The 22,843-nt window shown below is 38.1% G+C and overlaps 1 protein-coding gene across 1 annotated transcript in view; it reads right to left on the reverse strand.

Annotated features, from left to right (window-relative positions):
- Window positions 1-6,173: 6,173 nt before the first annotated feature.
- MORC3 (MORC family CW-type zinc finger 3) overlaps window positions 6,174-22,843 on the reverse strand; it is a 41,296-nt gene continuing 24,626 nt past the window's right edge. Inside the window, exons 10-17 of the mRNA XM_034655692.1 lie at window positions 20,970-21,074; window positions 18,760-18,882; window positions 18,579-18,653; window positions 17,496-17,541; window positions 16,182-16,348; window positions 12,063-12,951; window positions 10,557-10,714; window positions 6,174-7,676 (exon numbers count right to left, since the gene is read on the reverse strand). Coding sequence (XP_034511583.1) covers window positions 7,523-7,676; window positions 10,557-10,714; window positions 12,063-12,951; window positions 16,182-16,348; window positions 17,496-17,541; window positions 18,579-18,653; window positions 18,760-18,882; window positions 20,970-21,074 — 1,717 coding nt within the window. The 3' untranslated portion in view covers window positions 6,174-7,522. The remainder of the gene's footprint in view (window positions 7,677-10,556; window positions 10,715-12,062; window positions 12,952-16,181; window positions 16,349-17,495; window positions 17,542-18,578; window positions 18,654-18,759; window positions 18,883-20,969; window positions 21,075-22,843) is intronic.

Here is a 22,843-nt window from a genome sequence, read left to right on the forward strand (position 1 = left end):
AATGATATTAACAACAACAAAAAGCCTCACTGGTTACCTTTGGGAAACAAGGCATGAGCCAAATATTTATCCTTCCTGCTCTATATGAACTATATGCCTTGGGATAACTAAATAGGTTTTCTGGGGCGCCTGGGTGGCACAGCGGTTAAGCGTCTGCCTTCGGCTCAGGGCGTGATCCCGGCGTTATGGGATCGAGCCCCACATCAGGCTCCTCCACTATGAGCCTGCTTCTTCCTCTCCCACTCCCCCTGCTTGTGTTCCCTCTCTTGCTGGCTGTCTCTATCTCTGTCGAATAATAAATAAAATCTTTAAAAAAAATTTTTTTAAATAGGTTTTCTTTTTAGATGCCCCACAATTCAGAAGGAATGATAAAATAGAAGTACCACCATTTCACAACCCCTAGTAAAATAATAGATCTAGGTGCAATTATTAATGGATGCTAAAATCGTTAGGTGAAGACTGACAGGGAACTTTATAAAGGATCATTTAAGATGACAACATGTGAACTGAAATAATTAATATAACAAAAAGGGATGAATGTATATAACGCACCTCTTGGTGTGATGCAACACAAAGAACGTAATACCACCTATGAAGGATTCTTCCAACGAAAGCAAAATAAAACCAAAGAACTTGAATCTGATTAACTCTGTATATCTACCAGCTTACAGGAGTACAAGATTTTCCTAAAAATTAAATATCAAAAATGAGAATTCTCAAAGAAAACTGTTCTGATTTCTTCAACAACTATAAAGTAAGGAAACAGAGGAAGAAATATGTACAGATGTAAAGAAACCTCAGAGACCTAGCAACCAAATGCAACTTGTGGATTTTGTTTGCATTCCAACCTGAACAAACCACTTGGAAAAATAATTATGGAATGACCAAAGACATTTGAATGATGACTAGATTTGATATTAAAGAATTATTAGGGGCTGCCTAGGAGGCCTTCAGTTAAGCGTCTGCCTTCGGCTGGGGTCATGGTCCCAGAGTCCTGGGATCAAGCCCTGCGTCAGGGTCTCTGCTCAGCGCAGAGCCTGCTTCTCCCTCTGCCTTCTACTCCACCTCCTTGTGCCCCCTCGCTGTGTCAAATAAATAATTTCTCTTTTAAAAATTGCTGAAAGAAGATATAGATGGAAAGACATCCTATGTTCATGGATTGGAAGACTGCTAAGATGTCAATGGTACCCCAAATAATCCAGATTCAGTGCAATTCCTATCAGAATCCTAATCGCATGTTTTGTAGAAATAGAAAAACCTGTCCCAAATTCATATGGAATCTCAAGGGACCCTGAATGTCCAAAACAATCTTGAAGAAGGACAAAGTTGGAGGACTCACACTTCCTGATTTTGAAACTTACTAGAAAGTTACAGTGATCAAAATGGTGTGGTACTGGCGTAAGGACAGACATAAAGACCAGTGGACTGCCCAGAAATAATGGTCAATGGATTTTTAACAAGGATGAGATGATTTTTCAATGGGGAAAAGACAGTCTTTTTCAAAAGACTTTTTCAAAAGATGTTGCTGGGAAAACTGGACGTCCACGTGTTCAAAAATGAAGTTGAAATCTTACACCATATACAAAAAATTAATTCAAAATGGATTACAGACCTATTAGATGTAAGAGCTAAAACTATAAAACTCTCAGAAGAAAACAGGAAAAAAATCTTCATGACATTGGATCGGTCAAGAATTTCTCTTGGATAGGATACCAAAAGCACAGGCAACAAAATAAGTTCAAATTTACCAAAACTAAAAACTCAAGACTGGAAAGACAAGCCACAGAATGGAAGAAAATATTCACAAATCATGTATCTGGTAAGGGACTACTATCCAGAATATATTTTTTTACAAAATCATATCCTGCAAATCAACAGCAAAAAATAAACAAGCAAGCTAATAATGGGCAAAGGACTTTAATAGACATTTCTCCAAACATACAAATGGCCAGTAGACACACAAAGGAAGCCTAACATCACTAGCCATTAGAGAAATGCAAATCAAAACCATAATGGAAACCCTTCACTCATTAGATGGCTAATTAAAAACAGAAACAAACAAAAAACCCAGAAAATTAGTGTTAGAGAGGATGTGAAAAAACTGGAATGCTTATGCATTGTATCTTTGTGGAAAATAGTTTTGCAATTCCTCACTTACATAATTACCACATAATTCAGCGATTCCACTCCTAGGTATGTTATCCCAAAGAATTAACAGCAAAGACGCAGATACATATCCAACAACATTCATAGCAGCATTATTCTTAATAGTGAAAAGGTGAAATCACTCCAAATGTCCAAGGACAGATAAATATCAAAATGTGGTACATACATACAATGGAGTATTCAGCCTTAAAAAGGAACGAAATGGATAAATACAAAACATGGATGAGCCTTAAAAATGTTATGGAAAGTAAAATAAGCTGGACACAAAAAGACAAATATCCTATGATTCCACTGATATGAAGTACCTAGAATAAGCAAATTCATAAACCGAAAACAGAGGTTACCAGGGGCAGGGAGGAACGGAGAGTTATTGTTTGCTGGATACAGTGTGTTTGGGATGAGAAAGTTCTGGAAATGGATAGTGATGGTTGCAGAACAATGTGAATGTACTTAATGCAACTCATACTTAACAGACGATTAAATAGGAAATTTTGTATTTTTCTGCAATAAAAAATGAGTTAATATTTGTAACACACACATGAAAAATATTATGGAAGGTGTTTAAGTAAATGGGGGTATAGATAAAACAAGATTGACCATGAGTTGAAAATGTTGAAGCAGGGTGATGGGTACATGGGAGTTCATTACAATAGTTTCCCGATTTTTTAAAAAGATTTATTTATTTGAGAGAGAGAGGGAGGGAGAGAGGGAGCACAGGTGCACGAGCAGGGGGAGGGACAGAGGGAGCAGACTCCTGCTGAGCAGGGAGCCTGACACGGGGCTCCGTCCCAGGAGCCTGACACGGGGCTCCGTCCCAGGACCCTGGGATCATGACCTGAGCCGAAGGTAGACGGTTAACCGACTGAGCCACCTAGGCACCCCAGTTTCTCTATTTTGGTATAATTTGGAAATTCCCAGAGTTTAAAATATCTGATACTGAAAAAAATCAATTTAAGAACACAGCAAATTAGTGGGAAGTGAGAAACTATTGGTTGAGTGATTACAGTGAGTAGTGCAGAATACTAGGATTACATATTTTATAACGTAATTATGTATTATAATTACTACTTAATGATATATAAGAAATTATTGTGCTAGACCCCTGTATTTCCCTACCAGGAAAAGAGGTAACAGGTGTAGTTACGTGAGACTGTGTCACTTCTCTTGTTGTTGGCTGGTTAGTCAACTCACACCCCTGTTAGTTTCCATTTCCGTGGTCCATGAGCACCTCTCCCCCAGAACCATCTGCCAGAGGTGCTACAGCAAACTGGCAACAATGCTCTGCAGCAGCTCAGCTACGTCCATGAGCACATTATAAACACAAACTACTTTACGTCAGCCTTGGTTTAGATCACAGTACTGACTTTCAAAACACTGGCCACAACTGTCAACAGCATTTATCAGGAAAACCATAGATTAGCAAGGCTGTTGACTCACATACTTTGTGAATATAAAGCACCATTACATTTTGTTATGAAGATTGCAGCAGAATTCTGGATAGTTGCATAGTGAAGACACTCATAACCTAAGTATTAGTCTGGCTGGGGTAAAAGTTACTGAGTCAAATTTAAACTTGTTCTATATAGTGTTACCATGATATTGTGTCCCGACTGCTTTGCAAGAAATTAACAAGGAAGCCTGGGGTTAAACTTGTACATGCATGAAATAGGAAACTGCCTTTACTCACAACTCATGATTACAATGTTTGTGTACAAAACTAACTTACTGGAGTTGTGACTCACACTCCAGGCTTATAAGAGCTAATTCCTTCTCTGTGACTGCACTCCTTTAATAACCACCTGTGTCTGAATGGCTTGATTTACCAAGACTCCCTCCTCTGGTCTTGACTTTCTCCCTATAGGCCAGGATATGGAAATTAACTCTGTGATCACAAAATTTAATTCTAAATATCACATATACAGATGTCCTTCTACACCAGGTGGATATTAACAGCATTCCTTTTCTGAACTGCGGCCAATATCAAAAAGACAAATATATGGAAAAACATGAACCCAGTGGGTCTCTCACTCCTCTCCAGTATTTGAGACAGTGTACAAAGATTTAACCTGTGAATTTCCTGAAAGCTAGTTGTCTGGGTGGTGTTTGTGGCTACATTAGCACAGGCTTTTAGCTTCTTTAAAGCAGTTAAGACAAAGAACCCAATAGAAAAGAACAGGCAAACAACATGACATAGTACACAGAAAAAAGAAATTACAATGGTCAATAAAACATGAAAGCATGTTCAACTGAGACAAAGAATGCAGGCTGTCATTTTTTTCACGTCAGATTAGTAAGTTTGATGGAAAGAAGAAAAAAACACTCATACATTTATTTTTCATAGGAGTTTAAATTCATTTTTGCATGGTAACATTTATTAAAAGTTACATAGCATACACTCTTTGACCTATCAATATTCACTGCAAAGAATTTACACTCTGGGTATACTTGTCAAAGTGTGTGTGGTGTGTACTGACTTTCACGTAGTGTATTTTGTAATGTCAAAACATGAGAAATAAATGAGTGTTAGGAGCATATGCAGATCATAGAATGTTACCAAACCTGTTTAAAAGTAACATGGAAATGTCAAGATAACCAATTATATAGTGTACCACCTTTGTGAAAACTTGAGATTACAAATATATAATCAAATATAAAGATACAAAATTGAATATAAACTGAATGCATATATATGAATGTGCATATGTATGCAGCTAATATTTTTTGGAAGGACACACAAAAAGCAACAGTGGTTAAATTTAGGGAAGCAGTGGGTAAGTCTTTTCACTTTGTATCATTCTGTCCCATTTACATTTCTAACTTGGGCACCAACTCTGCTTCCCTTTCCCCTCCTTGCTCGCCCCAGTGAGAAAGTGGCCATGCAAATCCGGAGTTTGCTTCAGGAACCCACTGAGTTTAACATTTGTAAACACTCATCACAGGAAGGTAAAGATCAATGGTTCTCAGCTCTGATGGCATACTGGGAGGCCTTAAAAAAATATCTGGGCCCAAACACAGACTCTGACTTAATTTGTATGGGGTGCATCCTTGCAGGGGGAGTCCTAAAAACTCCCCAGGTGATTCTAATAGGCAGCCAGAGGTGAAAACCACCAGATGTATCACTTTAATTATTCTTCAACGACAAGTAATGAACTAATGGGCTCTTGATCGAAAGAATTAAGTGTCTGAGACCATAGGCAGAGTCCCCAGCAGTACCTGCCCACATTAAATTTGAGGCCTAAACAAAAGACACAATACGCCACACCCCACTCCTGCTGTGTGAATGCTAATGACAGTGGGTCCCGTCTGTAGGGATTGTGGACTATGCCAGTTTACTTCCTCACACTGTTTTTGTTTTAAAGTAATAATTAGTTTAAACACCACTGTCCTCCCACTAGCCTTTTACAAATTTAACTCAACAACAAAAGATAGATATCTCTACCTAAATATGATACATACATGAAAACCCATGTTGTTGTTCTGTTAAATGTTGTTAGCTACATTTTCAAACAATCGTATCTTGACAATATTTTCTTAAAGGATGAAAAATATGTAAGTACTTCCAAAGAATTGATGTAGCAAGCAAATTTACTATTCCTGTGACTAACTTTCCCATTAAAAGCAAGGTAACAGCCATATAAAAGATATATTTTTGCAAGAATATAACCCAAAGGCCGGGAAAAATAGCAAATTCCAGAAAGAACCGCTACATAAATATTCACAAACTCAGACATGCTCTACATTGTGGCTATCATTTGAGCAAGGTTTCTTTAGGCTAAATGATTTACAGAAGAAAGTCTCTTCTTGAGTGTAAAATACACGTACACACGCACGCACGCACTCTCTCAAGATGAGCTCAGTTTTTAGAGTCTTAATGGAAACTGTCTTGGTCTCCTGAACAGAACTTGTAATTAATACAGATTTTAAAATGAGCTCAACTTGAGGGTCTTCAGTGGACAGTTTCAGTTTCCAAATATAATCTGAATATAGAATTCTTTAAAAGTAATATCTGGAGTTAGCCATCATATATATTTTTATTTTATTACAAGATATTTTAAAATTTGGGCAGATACAATTAGGACAGAAAACCAGCTTCATACCAAAAATACACTTTCAATTACTTTATCAAGCAAATAAAAACAACCTTCATTTATTTGCTTTTTCTAGAAGTTAATGTACAGTAAAAATTTAATATTGTATATGAAAGACATGTAATTAGGCATACATACAAAAGAAACATGTATTGAATGTTCAGAAACAAAAGTAAAAATAAATAGCAATGATAAAACTTTGAAAAAAAATAATGCACATTTCAGTTGTGGAAAATACGATTCTTAATTATATATACATAGTTATACTTAATAGAAAGCCATCTCTTTAAAATTGCACAAACAAGGGACCAATAAAGCGTAATTTTTATGGCATGTAATACTATAATCCCAGGGCAGTTTGCTGCTTACCTCCAGGACATAAAACACTTAGCTCTTAATATAATGAAAAGTATCTGTACTGTTTGAGAAAGATTGTCTTCCTCAACTCTCATTAACCTGTAGTAATCCTACAAAAGGCTGTACAGGAAATTTCACAAAAAGAAATATTAAACAATTATTGTGCCCACTCCATGCTGACTAAACAGCCAAAAATGGGCTCCAAAGTAAACGCGGTGGAACATTTAATATTTTTGATGCTTTTTTATACTAAAGATCATTTCTTTGTTCTATAAAAACACTGCATTTAACCATGATTGGCAATCTCAGCACAAGGAAAATCCTGACAAAATGGATGGAGAGTTTCTGCTTACCTTAATTCCATGAACAAAATATTTTAGGAGATAAGAATTTATAGAAAAGAAACATTAATGATCAATTCACTTACAACTTATCAGGAGCGTAATTCCATTTTTTAAAAATCCTGTTCAAACTTTTCTGTATGAAAATCAAAGGTAACATTTCCATTTGTATATGGCACGGCCCTCACTTCAGAGAAAAATACACTTTGGGAACCAGAAAAAATTGCACAAAGGTTAAGGGCAACCTGAAAAGCTCTTGGTGAAAAACACTTAAGTCCTCTAGGGTAATAAAAAAATATGTGCAGACTTAATTACAGCATTTACACTTCAAAACAGAATCATGAGTTAGGTGTTCAGCTGTTCAGTAAGAATGATTCTCAGGAATTTCAAAAGGTATGACAAGTGCGCCCACAGTACTTGTGACCACACTTGAATGCATAGAATACAGTAAAGATCATGGTTCTTCAGTCTGTCACCTGTCATATCTATAAAACAAAAGTGTTTCCATTCTGAAAGCTATACAACCACAGGACTGAACAAATATTTTTATTTTCTCACATAAAACAGACTTTAAGTACTACTGATTTCACTCATTTGTTCGACAACTTGTCCTAAAATTTCATCAACCACATCGACATCATAATTCACTTGCTGAAGATCGAGATCAGGTACAATCATGGCCAACAGCTGACCTACGTTAACTCGAAGAGATCGAAGCTTGAGGCTGCAAACACAAATATTACGTCTATTAGATGAACATTATAACAGTTTAATATTCACGTGGGGCCTAAAATTAAAGAGAAACAGGAATTCACTTACTTTAATGATCTGTGATTTAACTTAATAATTAAGTATCTCTTGGTAAGTAGAGTGTTTTTCATAAACCTAGTGGCTGTTTGGTTCTAACTAATATGATTTTAACTTGCTATCGGAGAAATCATGGACTGCTAAAATACATATAATTACAAAGTGTTATTTATAATATAAAATATTGTCACCTGGAAAACAGCAGTGATATACTAGTGAGAACACTGGTTTACAGAGTAAGAATGTATTTCCCTGAATTTCAGCTTTTGAGGAAAATAAAAACTGACCTGTTTTCTAAAACATGTTCTATGAGATATCCTCCCTTGTGTGAAAGAGAAATGGTTCTGTGGTCAAGTAAGCTTACAGAATTTTGGGCTACATCATTTTTTTTTTTAAAGATTTTATTTATTTATTCATTTGACAGAGAGAGAGACAGCCAGTGAGAGAGGGAACACAAGCAGGAGTGGGAGAGGAAGAAGCAGGCTCATAGTGGAGGAGCCCGATGCGGGGCTCGATTCCAGGACCCTGGGATCACACCCTGAGCTGAAGGCAGACGCTTAACGACTGAGCCACATAGGCACCCCTGGGCTACATAATGTTAAACAGTTTTTGAAATCAAGACTTTTCTGAACCTTTCACATATGCTAAAGTTCACTGATGATCCATTTTACTATGCGTTTATAGGGAATGGTGCTTTGCTGAAAACACTGGGAATCCCTGGATTAGATGATCATTATCATTCCTTCTAAATTTATACACATGTATATATCTGAATATCAACATCCTACACTTTTTTTTAAGTCTAGATGGGACCCAAACTCACGACCCTGAGATTAAGACCTGAGCTGAGATCAAAAGTCGGATGTTCACCCAACTGAGCCACCCACGCACCCCAACACCCGAAACTTTTTGAAGACCTACAACCATTCAGCAGTCTTTGCTTCAAAGACTGAGTGAAACATGGGAACTGAATGTTAGTTGCTCTTATTCTGCCACTCTCCCATATAAGCAGCCCACGTTTAGCTTAGATACTGATCTCAGATACTTGTCTGAAGAGGCAAGATGTTTATCTCTAAGTTGACAATGCACAGTAATGTGATTTAAAACATGTTTTGTGAGCTTGGATTGTAAGTTCCATTGGCCCCTGGATAAAAGTTTACATCATTCCCACTCCAGCCATTTTTTTGTTCAAGCTTCCTCACTCATCTTTGACCACAGGCCCATAGTTCAAACACTTTTCTGCTTTGCTTTCCAGAAGTTGTTATCCATCCTATATCCTTACCAAGAATGTCCCGAATTCTTGTAACCACAAACTATATGAAAAGTACATAAAAGACTCATATGACCCAGTGATCCTCTTCATCTCATTTCCTTTAAGTCTTCTGATTGTCCCTAGCTAATTTTCCTATCTACGGGACCTGCCACAGATTCTTATTTTTAGTGTACAGAACTGCACTGTCCAAGAGAAATACTGTGAGCTCCATACGGAGTTTAAAATGTTCACATAGCCACGGTCACAAGCAAAATGCAGCTGTAAATTTAATTGCAGTTCTATATATTTAACCCAATGTAACTAAAATATTATTTCATCACAAAATCAAAATACTATTATTGAGGGGCGCCTGGGTAGTGCAGTCGTTAGGCGTCTGCCTTCGGCTCAGGGCGTGATCCCGGCGTTACGGGATCGAGTCCCACATCGGGCTCCTCCGCTGGGAGCCTGCTTCTTCCTCCTCCCACTCCCCCTGCTTGTGTTCCTTCTCTCGCTGGCTGTCTATCTCTGTCAAATAAAAAAAAAAAAAAAAAAAAATCTTAAAAAAAAAAAATCTTATACAAAATACTATTGTTGAGGTATTTTACATTCTTTTTCTTACTAAGGCTTCAAAATTTTATATTTTATTTTATACGTTAAGCACATCTCAGTTCGGACTAGCTAGATTTCAAGTGTCCATAGCCACATACTCCTATACTACTTTGGAAAGCACAGGTTTAAGAAATCAGTTTAAATAAATAAATAAATAATCGATCATCAGTTACCCAAACGTCAGTAAGAGAATTATCTGGGATTGTTTAAAAGTTTCCAATTTAATAAGCTGCCCCGTGGGCCAAGCATCTTCATTTCTACAAGCACCACAGATGCTGTGGTTCCCATTGTGAGAAACACCACTTGGGATTTTCTTCTGACTGTAACCCTCTAGGCTTTTATGTACTGCTCTACTCCATCTCCATGAACAGCTTTACTGAAATCCTTTAAAAACTTAACTTAAAAAACAAGGTAATAATATAATTGACGTCAAGTGAGGATGGTAGGAGATGATTTTTCAACAGCAGTGCCTTTTAGGTTTGAAGTCATACTGTATGAGCAGGAAGAATCGCCCAGTTTTAGGCTTTAATGACTACTTTCGGATGGTAAGTCATCAACACACCACGAGCACCACCATCTCTTCCCACGTGAATGTCTGCCTCCCCCACGCTCAAAATCAAAAGAAAACCCCAAGCCCATTATATATATTACTAAGATAGGGTATTGTCTTGTTTTCACAGAACTTCTTCCTACTGATCACCTGTACTACAGTAATTTCTAGTAATTTTGTGATTACCTAAAAGTTGACATTGGGGGTGGCATGTAGTAAAATGAGGACAGAAAACCATAAAGAAATGGCAAGTACAAAATTAAAAGAAATCCAGCTGAAAAATTAAGTTTCATGAAATAGTCCCTTGTCTTCTAGTCATGGCCAAATTCACCACGTTCTTTGATAGATATCTAACTCAATTTGCACTTTTCCCCATGTAATATTACCTTTCCCCGTCAGTATAATTTACAGACTCCTCAATGTTACTTGAAGTTGAAACATCTGCTCCTAACTGCTGATTTGTTGATTTTAATTGTTCAATTTCAGTTTTCAGTTCTTCACATTGTGAACGGATTTGTGATTTTTCCATTTCCAGTAATTCAACCTGACAAAAAAAAAATCGTAACTGTAAAATTAAAATAAACTTAAAAATTAACTAATAAAAATAAAACTTAAAAATACTAATGCTAAAATTAAACTTAAAAATACTAATAATTCCAAAGTACAAATTTAAGCTAAGAAATGGAGAAAATCCTGCTTGATGAAAATTACCATCAAAAGAGGGCAAAAAAACCTACCCACAATAGCTTTCTATAAACAAAGCTTCATTTTAGTTTCACCTCCACATCTTGTCACATTCAAAGAATATGAAATGTTAATTACCACTTGACTGTAAACAAATGGTACCAAAAACTGGAAAACCAAGATAAAAACGCCTAAATTACGTCGACGTCACAGTGGCTTTCATTTCTTGCGCACTCCACCACCTCTAAGTTATAACCGAAAGCTCATATGGATTTTTATATATTTTGTCATCTAACACTAAGCCAATACATCAAGATGAATGTTTGAATGAGCTTCCAGAAGGAGCAGTACAGCACCACCCTGTTTTTTCCAAATTCTCTGGAAGAAAAACCCTATCAAATACATTAATACAATACATAAATACATGTTTCTAAAAGGGGCTCTCCAAATCTGAATGGAGGCTATACAGGGACTACCAGCCTCCTAACATCTACCATTTTTCTCCTCCTTCCTTCCTCAGTAGAAGGACCCCTGAATAAACACTACACTACATTAGCCAGGTGACTAAGTTCTGACGGTGGAATATCAGCAACTTTTAGGAACCTCGCCCCTCCTCTTTCCTGCTGCTTGGAACATACCTATATGAGGACTGGACCTGGATGCCACCTCTGACCATAATGGCACGCTGAGAAGCGAAGCAACAATGCAGGAGCCTGTTGTCTCGGATGCCTGTGGAACTGTCACGGTTCTATGGTGTTTTCTGTCACCTGCCAATAGACCTACTCGTAACTAATACAGGGTGCATCTATAAAATGAGGACACCATCATCTACCTTGTACGGTTACTGCAAGGCCTATTACTAATGTATGTGACGTTCCTTATATTTAGCAACTGACTGGCTCGCTCAGTGGGAATGAGAACAGTATCTGGACCAGGACAATCCTTCATTACACAGCAATTTCCAGTATCCTACAGGAAATTACCATACCTGGTCACCACCCATTAAATTCTAGCAATGCCCATCTCCTCAACACACATTTCCATGTGCCCCCAGGAGGACCAGTCCCCAGCTGAGAAGCAGTGGGGCAATACATAGTCAATACTTGGAAATATTAAGTAATTTACTCCAATCTAGCAACTGGCAGTTCTTTGTGCTTTAGACACCGTGGGACTCCCACGACTCTCACCATGCGGAATGATACACTCACCTCACTTTTATACTGGTCCCTCTCCACAGTGCACTTGTCCAGCTGTCTAAACACGTCATCAAGCTGCACAACCATTTCGTCCACTTCACTTTTGCTCTCATTACTGGCACACTGACTGCATTCGGACTTCACATGCTGCAAAGCACTACACTGTTTTTTCAGCCTTTCTATTTCCTCCAAAGCTTGCCGATACTGAGACACCACATGGTCTGGACTTTCAGATTTGCCATTAATACTTTCAAGTAAAAACACAGCATCCGTTTCGGTAGACTGATGGCAAGTTTCCTTCTTCACGTATTTGTCGTTCATTTCCAGTATCCTCTGCTGTAACACTTTGATTTGGTCAGTAAACATATTACACTGTCTTTTATAATTTTCTCTTTCTTGGGTAACTAGAAGCAGCTCATTTCTCAGTTCATTTAAGTGGCAACTAGCATCACCCGCAGATTTATCAAAGGTTTCCTGGGTTTCCTGTGTCTTCCCTTCGGCTTCCACACAGGCTGGCGGCACAGCAGCGTCGTTTCGCGCGTCTATCTCATCCTCAAGCGCTTCTTCCTTTTTAACAACTACACTCGGGGCCTCAGTCTGGGTGGCCGCAGTAGTGCCCTGATCACACCTGGATGATGAGACGCCTGATGAACCAGTCTGGGCACAAGGTTCCTTATCAGCCACAGCCTCGACCTGATGACCACTTTGCTCGACGAGACTCTGTTCTGATTTCACTTCGATGTCATGATCTACCGCAGGTTTGGGAGTACTGTTTTCTTCTAAGATGATGACATCTTCATCATCATCATCTTTATAAGATGAATTTTCAAATGCTTGATTACTCAATCTCCGAGTCTTGGCATTCAAAATGGAGGAACGAGTAGAAAGTCTCCGTTTCAGGCTGGAAATAAATTTAATATATAAAATATAAGACTATAAAATACAGAAATGAACAAAATAGATGACCTTGAAGTAATCAATCTTGAAATTCTAAGAAATGTCTGTGCTCATTTAAAAAAATGGTTACACAGTAGTGCTCAACGATTTAATGTAGAGAGGACTTTCTCCTGTACAGCCAAGGAAACAATTAGACTACTTAGCTTGCTTAAAAGTAGCAGCTCTGCATACTGCCAAACATCCCCATCCCTTCACTTGATGTCCTCTGGGCACCTCAATAAATACACGGCAAGATGGGAATGCCGCCCCCCCACCCCGCCCCGGTTCTGTTCCTCGCGGTCTAGCGCTTAGGGAATGGCTCTGCTGTTCCCATCTGCTCACCGTAATATTTATCAATGCTTGATGATCAGAGGTGAGCCACAAACTAAACCAGTACACCCTATCCTTCCATTTTCTTGGCATTAAAAACTGCCTCATTTCCTCATCGACTCAGTTTTCCGTGAATTTACCACCAATTGATACTTTTTGCCTCCCTCAGCGGGTTATCTGCACTGGTTTGTTGCTTGTGAGCCCTCCCCTCCCCTCCATCTCAGGAAAGGTTCTTCTGTTTCTTGGCTTTACTCTCTCAAATTGAGGGGGCACAATCTCCAATAAAATCTTGAGCGACAGTACACAGGACATAAAAAATGTGAAAGGTTACATGATGAACGTGTCTTTACTCACTTCTCAATTTTATTGCTGGCTTGGTTTTTATATAGACTTCCAGGTTGGAAATTACTTTCTCAAACTTTAGAAGCAACATTCCATTGTTATGTACCATTTGGTGTTCCTGGCATTCTGATTCCTGATCTTTTTGAAGGTAACTTGTGTTTTCCCCTCCTTAAAAAACTATTTTCCATGGTGTTCGAAAATTTCATGTTTCTTAGAATGGATCTTTTTCCTGACGTTTTTGCTGTGTATTTAGTGGAAGTTAAGTCATACTATTTTCTCCCCTTTGTTTTTTCTGATATCCCATCCTGAAATTCCCTTATTCAGATGTTGGCCCTCCTGTACATTGTCTTTTCCTTTTTCTACCCTCTACCTACTTACCTTTTCTAAGAAATGTGTTTGTTCCACACCTACCCACTCCCAGTAAATCCCACAGGGTCTCCTCTATTCCCTTTGTTTCAGTTTGTATACCTAGTGATGTCTGCCTATCTTTACATTTCAGGGTGAGACCAACTAGAAGCAGTGAGGCCTGGCCCTGTGATGCCAAGGGTGTCCCAACTGTCAGCACCACCCAGGGCTTTTCCCCTGGGGCCCCCATGAGAGGAAGTACAGTGGGGAGAGTTCTCATCATTGAGTACTCACTTTCCCTTACCCCTCCTCTTTCAAAACAGTGGCTCACCCACATCTTCAGCAGTGAAATTGCTCGAGAAGGAAAACATCCTACCTCCTGACAGAGGAGGAAAAGCCACATTGCCAACTTGGCAGGTTATGAAGAGGTCTAAAGAACTACTCTTCCTTAAACTCCCAAACAAGCCTCCTGTTCTCACCCATTTTTCTGCCTTAAGAAGTACCCAATACTTCTGAATTTGGAGCATGCTTGGGTCCATGGAGTTAATCACTTAACTGGGAGCTGCCCTATTATTTTTCTTATAAGGCTAATTCCCATGTCTTTTTCAAGACTTAGCTTAGGTACCACCTTTCCAGTCTTTGGCTTTATTTTTAAAGCTTATATTTAAAAAAAAAAAAAAAAAAGCAAAAAAGCTTGTATTTTTCTCAAATTCAAATTTCAAATTCTTCAGGCTTTAAAAATTAATGAACAATTTCTCTCTTCTCTTCTTCCACTTGGATGGAATAAATCACTTTAAAGAATAAATTCCAGGGGCACCTGGTGGCTCAGTTGGTTAACTGCAGGACTCTGGAATTCAGCTCATGTCAGGATCTCAGGGTTGTGAGATTGAGCCACCCCACCCTGCTGGGCATGGAACCTGAGATTCTCTCTCTCCCCCCACTCTCGCTCTGCCCCTCTCCCTTAAAAAAGAAAAAAAAAAAAAAAGAGGAAGAAATTCCATTATCTTTTATCTGTAAACTTCACAGACTTCACTTTTTCTTACTTTGTTTGGAACCATCTTTAAGAAGAAAAGCCAAGAACATTAAGGGGACTATTTAAAAAAAATTCACACAAGTTCTTGTGTGTTACACAAGCAGCAATCCAGCCCCAAAACAAGCCCCTAAAAGGTAGGCTACAAACAGCAAACTATTTTAGAACATGCCCTCCTGATGTATATATGCATAAAAGCAGTTATTTCTAATCCTTTTGGAGGTCAAAAATCCCTTTAAGAATTTAATGAAGGCTACAAAACCGCTCAGAAAATCCCATCCTATCATCTCAGGGAACCTGGTTTCAATGTTTATCTTTTAACAAAAAAGACCAAGTGTAGTCAGTCTGATTCCCTAGTTCACTGGCACCATGTTTTCTTCTCCACCTGTATTCATTCTGTTCCCTCTGAACGGGCCGTCCGCACAGAGTACTGCTTTCAGAGTTTCAGGAACCAAACCAAGTACTATCTCATCCCAAACCTTCCCCGACCATTCCAGTCAAGAGAGCTAACTGTTCAATTTACATATCACTCACACCTTTCTTTCTCCAACCACCATTCAAAATACACAGCCTGCCACAAGCTAAGAACTCATGGGTCACACCTGACATTATAGTGTTTACTATTAACTGCTTTATGTTTTTCTTAAGATACTGGTAATTTTAAAAGCAGGAATTTCTATACTATACAGAATTTCAAAGGGGTGAAAATTTGATCAAATTCCACAATGATTACAACTGGAATTTTAAAAATTGATTTAAATGGGTGGGGTAAGTTTATTTTATTTATTTTTTTTTTTTAAGATTTTTATTTATTTATTTGACAGAGAGAGACAGCGAGAGAGGGAACACAAGCAAGGGGAATGTGAGAGGGAGAAGCAAGCTTCCTGCCGAGCAGGGAGCCCGATGTGGGGCTCGATCCCAGGACCCTGGGATCATGACCTGAGCCAAAGGCAGACTCTTAACGGCTGAGCCACCCAGGCGCCCCAGGGGTAAGTTTAAATAATAAAAGTAAATTAACTTATCCTTAAGACCTTTTACATGCATATATAAACTACAACTTCTTAGAAGTGCATTACTGCCATAGAAGTGTCAAGTAAAGGCCCTGTTTAATATTCATTCCCCACTGGAAAAACATTTTAGCCACTGACTTGTTGCTTTCAGGTTCAGACTGGGGTGAACCTCGATGATTATTTATAAGTCTTGTTGCATAAGTATTTGCCACTTCTGAAAGATGTCCTCTTGGAACACTCTCCTTCACAGGAGAAAAGCTTTGACCTGACACGGGGGTTGTCCGAAACAAGAGTTCAGCATTAATCTGTTGGAAGAAAAAAAATCGTTCTTAAAGGACTTTTTTTTAATGTGCCATGTCCCAAAACACGAGATATTCTTTTCCCTTTGCCCCGTATCCCAAAAAACATTGAGAACTATCCTAACCATGTAAATTCTTTAGGCTATACCAAAGAGCCACTATCAGGCCAATAAGCCAAATCCAACCTGCAAGTGAGCACAATGGTTTTGCATTTTTAAAGGTGTAAACAAAACAACAAAACGAAAAATACACAACAGAGACTCCATGTGGCCCACAAAGCCTAAAATACTTACTATCTGGTCTTTTACAGCAAGATTTACTGACCCTATACTATACAGGACTTACTAAAATACAATTAAAAACTTGTATTTTTATAAGAAAGAAATAGAAAATAAAGTCAAAGATACTGCCTTTAGAATAAGCCCACTATTCTTTTTCACCTCGTTCTGTTCTCACCTCCAAACCCTCAGCCTTTGCCCTAAGACAACATTTCAAAGTAACTAAAAGCAAACATACACATCTGCAGCAGACCAAAACTTCCTTACACAAGAAGTACAACTGCCTACCCATACACTCAGAAAAAGATCCTTAACACCACTAAGCACTAAGAAAATGGTCAACAAAGAGAAAGAAAAACACTGTAGCTTTGGTCCAGGTTAGTACTAGAACATGGCTCCCCAGGGCTTCCTGTGAATTTTTCATTAACTGCCTATGTGACAGTAAGATTCATTTTTTTTCCCCTTTTTTTGGTGGGGGGGCACAGAGGGAGATGGGGGAGAGAGAATCCCAAGCAGGATCCACGCCCAGCAGAGAGCCCAACTTGCAGCTCCATCTCACAACCCTGTGATCATCACCTGAGCCAAAACCCAGGGTCAGACAGTTAAATGAATAAGCCACCCAGGTGCCTGGGTGGTAAGATTCTTAATGCCTACCTTTCCTCAGAAGAAGCCCAACTAAATAATAAAATTGAACAGTTTGAATGAAGTTGTTGGGCTAGGAAGGCAAGGAGGGGCATAAGAAAAGGAGTATGTGAACTGAATGAACAAAATCACTTCAATTTGTTATATAACTGCTAAGTTTTAAAACTATTTGTTCAACTAGCCACTACCCAATAATAACACACAGCTATAAAATGCAAGGTTTCATTAATTACCCGAGGGATCATTTCCGGTTGTCTGATCCTGAATTTTTCCTTGTCTCTAAAAACAAGAAAGGAAAAGGAAAAAAAAAAAAAAAAAGACAAAAAGTGAACATATTTAAATTTAATTATTATTTTTCAATGTTTCTCAATGACATACTTGGCATTTCACTACTGAGTCACTCACATATGTACACTGAACTTTGCTTCAATTTCATTACCATCGGTGGTAAACCCTTAAGCAGGGAAATACTTTCTACCTTTTATATCAGTAATGCCCTATATGTGTGCCTTAAGCTTTCCACCCGCACCAGCATTATTCTCAGACCTTTGAGCAGGAACATCATACAGGCTTCTAATTGGTCGCTTTACTCACAGTCCTGCTGCTGGATTTAACTTCAGAAACTGTGCACTCTAAATCAAAACCACCTGGAAGTTCTGCATGCCCTGGGCCTCTGTGTGTTGACATTAGCCTATAGGTCACCAGAGTTGACTATCCTTCATTACCCAGCTTCCCCCTCCCTCCTCTATTCTCCATCATGCCCATTCATGTATTTGCTCTGGAGCTGAATCAATCAGTTTCCTGTACATCTGCATATAATCCATACTTCAAGGCCTATTACACAAATATCATTCATGAACTTCCCTGATCCAGATTTCCCTTCCCATCCCCACCCAGAAGTCATCTCTCCTTACGGACTTCCCAACAGGACTGGATCCTGCCTTCTATGGTACTTGTCAACTTCTCATTGGTAATGCACATGTCTCACCTTTCCTGTTAAGACTATAAGCTCCTATCAGGCAGTACTCATTTATGATTCACCTGCGTGTGGCCCAAAAAGACAAACTATTCTGTTTGCAAACTATCTTGTAGATAGGGCAGGATAAATAGCAGGTGAAAAAAGAGCAGGTATCTGAGGTACAAAGTTAACAAAAGCATCTGATATTACACATCCCCATCAAAATCTTTTTGGGGGTCATAATCTTTTCTGGGTTGTACTAGCTTGATCTTGGAGAAGCATCAAACTAATGCTGCACACCCACCACCGTTAATAATCTGGGCATTATTTCCCCGCCAATCACTAATACAACACTCACTTCTTTTTGTAGGTTTTTTCATAAGTAGGATGCACCAAATCCTCATCCTCAGGCTCTTCTGGAACATCACAATTTCTAGTCAGAAAAATCACATGGGAATAACACGTCACCAGCGCCTATTCGTACATCTTAAACAGTACTTTCTGCCTTTCCAAAAAGGGTTCTACCAACTATATGGTACCTGAACTGTGGGTCAGGGTTATTGGAGCAATACCATTTTTCTGGAAGTTGATCTATTCCATCTGGTAATTTTCGCCACTTTAGACAGGAATCACATTGAACCCATGTCTGATCAGGACGTTTCCTGTAACAAAACGACGTGATATTAGTATGAAAATGCAGATGCGAAGTATACTTCATTAGATCTTCCACGTCATTTCTACTGCAAAATGCCTTTAGTATTTAACTCTGCTCCTGAAATGCCTGCGACATAATTATTGTTGTGCAGCAAGTTAAATTTTTAAAAACAACAATTCTGGTTACCTTCAAAAGGTTAAAGCTAACAGGCCAATTTAAACAATGAGACTTAAATGTCTTGTTTAATAGCATACCATTCAATTTATTCTCTGGTAATAAAAACGCAAACAACTTAAGAAAAGATTCCAAATGCCTTGCTCTGAAATTTATATTAAGTTAGTATTTGCAATGTCCAACCTAGTATATTTATGAGCACAATAAAATACTCAAGTTCAGAAAAAATAGACAAGCTATTGTTATTAATTTAAGCATTTTAAATAATTCTATTACACTTTCAACCTCTACCATAAGCATATCTCTGAATATCTAAAATCTGTATATTCGTTTAGCTTATAAAATGCTTTATAGTTTTATCATTTGAAAATTACAATGACCCTATGAAGAATTTAGGTATTCATTTAACATTTCACTTAACTAACAAGTCACTGAATACTGAAGACTTTACCTTAATGCCAATAACTTTTTAAATCTAAATTTTTAAAAAAGCATTTACATAGTTACATAAACTTCAAACAACCCAGAAATTGATTGATTGATTGATTGATTGATTGATTGATTGAGAGCGGTAAGGGGCAGAAGGAGAGGAAAAGAGAGAATCCCAAGCAGGCTCCACACCCAGTGCAAAGCCTGATGCAGGACTCAGTTTCACGACCCTGAGATGATGACCTGAGCCGAAATCAAGAGTCAGTAAACCGACTGAGCCACCCATGTGCTCCAGAAATTTATAAAGTAAATACAAACCCCTTGTTTCAGGAGCTTAACAGTGTTCATTTTTTTTTAAACCCTGGCAGAATTTTCTGTGCTTGCAGAATTATGCAAGGGTATATGGACACTTAAAAAAATAAAATGGGAAATTAATACATTGAATTGCATCTTTTTTGTTCCTCATTATACATCTTGATCATCTTTCCATCAGTACACAGTTATTATTCATTCATTCACAATATTGGTACTGTGTGCTACCACGTTACTGAATGCTTGTTAGGCGTATTTTTTAAGTCTTGTAACTCTAGGAGGTGAGTGCTACTACTGTTCCCACTTTTACAAGCAAAAAAAAATGGAAGCTTACAAAAGGCCAAGTAACATGTTCAATGTCACATCATTATTTAAGCAGAACTAGAATCTAAATTCAGGTCTGGCTTTAGACCCATGATCCTAACTATTACACAAGACCAGAGTTTCTCAAACTATGAAATGCAACCCATTAATGGATCATGAAATCAATTTAGTGGGTCAAGACTTTTATTTTTTTAAATGAATTAAGTATCAGCATGCAACATATGGATAAATACTGCTTCGTGAATCTTTTGTGTGTATATATAAAAGTATACATTCACTAGCTCATTTCACGGTGTGCTGATTGGAGTTGTACAATTTACTTTTTTTTTAAGAATTTATTTATTTACTTATTTATTTATTTTTAAGATTTTATTTATTTATTCGACAGAGAGCGAGACAGCCAGCGAGAGAGGGAACACAAGCAGGGGGAGTGGGAGAGGAAGAAGCAGGCTCATAGCGGAGGAGCCTGATGTGGGGCTCGATCCCACAACGCCGGGATCACGCCCTGAGCTGAAGGCAGATGCTTAACCTCTATGTCACCCAGGCGCCCCAAGAATTTATTTATTTATTTGACAGAGAAAGAGACAGCCAGCGAGAGAGGGAACACAAGCAGGGGGAGTGGGAGAGGAAGAAGCAGGCTCCCAGTGGAGCAGGGAGTCTGATGTGGGGCTCGATCCCAGGGACCTGGGATCACGCCCTGAGCCAAAGGCAGACGCTTAACAGACTGAGCCACCCAGGTGCCCCTGTACAATTTACTTCTTACTCTGGCTTAGTTCAAAGTTTGTGTAGCATCACTATACCCTTCAATATCACATCTTGATATTAGAGTTGGCTGATATTTTTTAATGTACTTACTGAATATCTTCAACAGGCAAATTTAGAGGATATTCTGCATTTTTCTTCACTTTCATTTCATTCCAGTAATCATTCAGCTTTTCTCCTAATGCTGCTATTGTCAGCCTAAAAAAATTCATCAAAATCAATTTAAGGAAAAAAAAGATAAAGCTTAAATCTTTGTCACAGAGAAAGCACAAATGACGACTTAGTAAGGATCTTGTGGACACTAGGGGGGGAGGGGAGATTGAGGACTTCCAAAGGTACAGTTAGTAAAGAATGCTCTAATGGCAATTTTCTACAAGGACATTTTTAAGTTCCCAGAGCAGAGCCAGGATCGTCTTTGAAGATACAAACAGTACTATTTTATGTCCTCTGTTGAGAAAGTATGTTGCAGACCAATAAGTGGGAGAACCATAGGCTCTCTGAATTCCAACCCCAACCGATAAACTTATAAGCTTCAATTCAAATTAGAACGCAAACTTTTACTTTATAGAAGTATGCAATCATCACCAGCAAGGATATTTCAAAATAGCTTCTGTCCCACAATTAAGACTGTCACTTTCCCCCCAATAAGATATTAATAAAAAGCAAATCAGTGGGATCTAAGGCCACACTTCAGCAATCATTAGAGTTAAGCACATACTGTGCCAGAACTACACACACACAAGCTACATACAGTCAGTGTAACACTCTAAACTGAAAACAAAGCTTTCAAATATCGAGACTTCAAATTCTACACTGGCAGATGAACCAGACACTTCTATCCCCAACCATGATCTCCCACTAATTTTTTCTCCACTATTATATCACATGTAAGTGTCCAAATGAGAATGAATCTTCCTTCCTAAACATACCCTCCCTGTATTTCACTTTTTCAAGTCTTCTTCCTCTCTACCTCTCATCACCACTACTCCTTAGCCCAAGAGACTGTGCCCATTTGTGTTGAGAATATACCAATGAGTGAAACTGCAGGGTCATGGGGTGGGCACTCATGTTTGGTTTTACTCAATAATCTAACAGTCCTCAAAACTGATCGATTTTCATACCCACCAGCCATGTGCAGGGGCTCCAAATGCTCTACATCTTGCCAACATTCTCTGTCTTACTCATTTTAAATAATTTTTCCACTTTCCCCATTATGATCAATTCTTTTTGCATCTTGTTTTAAAAACTTGCTTACTAAAGGTTTTGAGAATCTTGTTCTCACTTTCTGTTTTTGCCTTTCTCATTTAGGTCTAAAATCCATCTGGTATTGATTTTTTCTTCATCTGAGGTAGAAGTCATCTTAACCATACAAACAGCCAACTGACCCAGCATTTTTGGAAAGATGATCATTTTCCCACTATACTATGATGTAATCTTTGTCATAAATCAGGTAACCAAACGTGTAAGTGGGGGGTTATTTTTGGCTTCTCTATTTCAATAGACTGCTTATCCTTTAATTAATACCACACTCAGTTACCATAGCTTCACAAGTATTGGTATTTAGTAGGTTAAGTTTTCTTGCTTTGTTCTTTAATGATTGTCTTAACTATCGTGGAACTTCTGACTTTCCACACGAAGTTTAGAATAAGCCTATTAGTAATATCAACACCCACACAAACTGGCAAGGATTTTATTTTTTTAAAAACTGAAATTGTAGTAAATTATTTTAGAGAAAAATGGACATCATAATTCAGCCTTCCAATTTTTGAACCTGGTATGCCTACTTATTTGGGGCTTAAATTTCACTCTACAATATACAATATTTCATAGTTTTCAGTGTGTATGCTGCATATTTTATTTACTCCAACGTACTTGATTTTTTTTTTGACACTTCTCATGAAATTTTTAAATTTCATGCTTTAGTTTTTAGTTGTTGGTAAACAGAAATACAATCAATTTCTGAGTAC

Source organism: Ailuropoda melanoleuca, chromosome 1 (genome assembly GCF_002007445.2).
Source record: "Ailuropoda melanoleuca isolate Jingjing chromosome 1, ASM200744v2, whole genome shotgun sequence".
In the NCBI taxonomy this organism is placed as follows: Eukaryota; Metazoa; Chordata; class Mammalia; order Carnivora; family Ursidae; genus Ailuropoda; species Ailuropoda melanoleuca.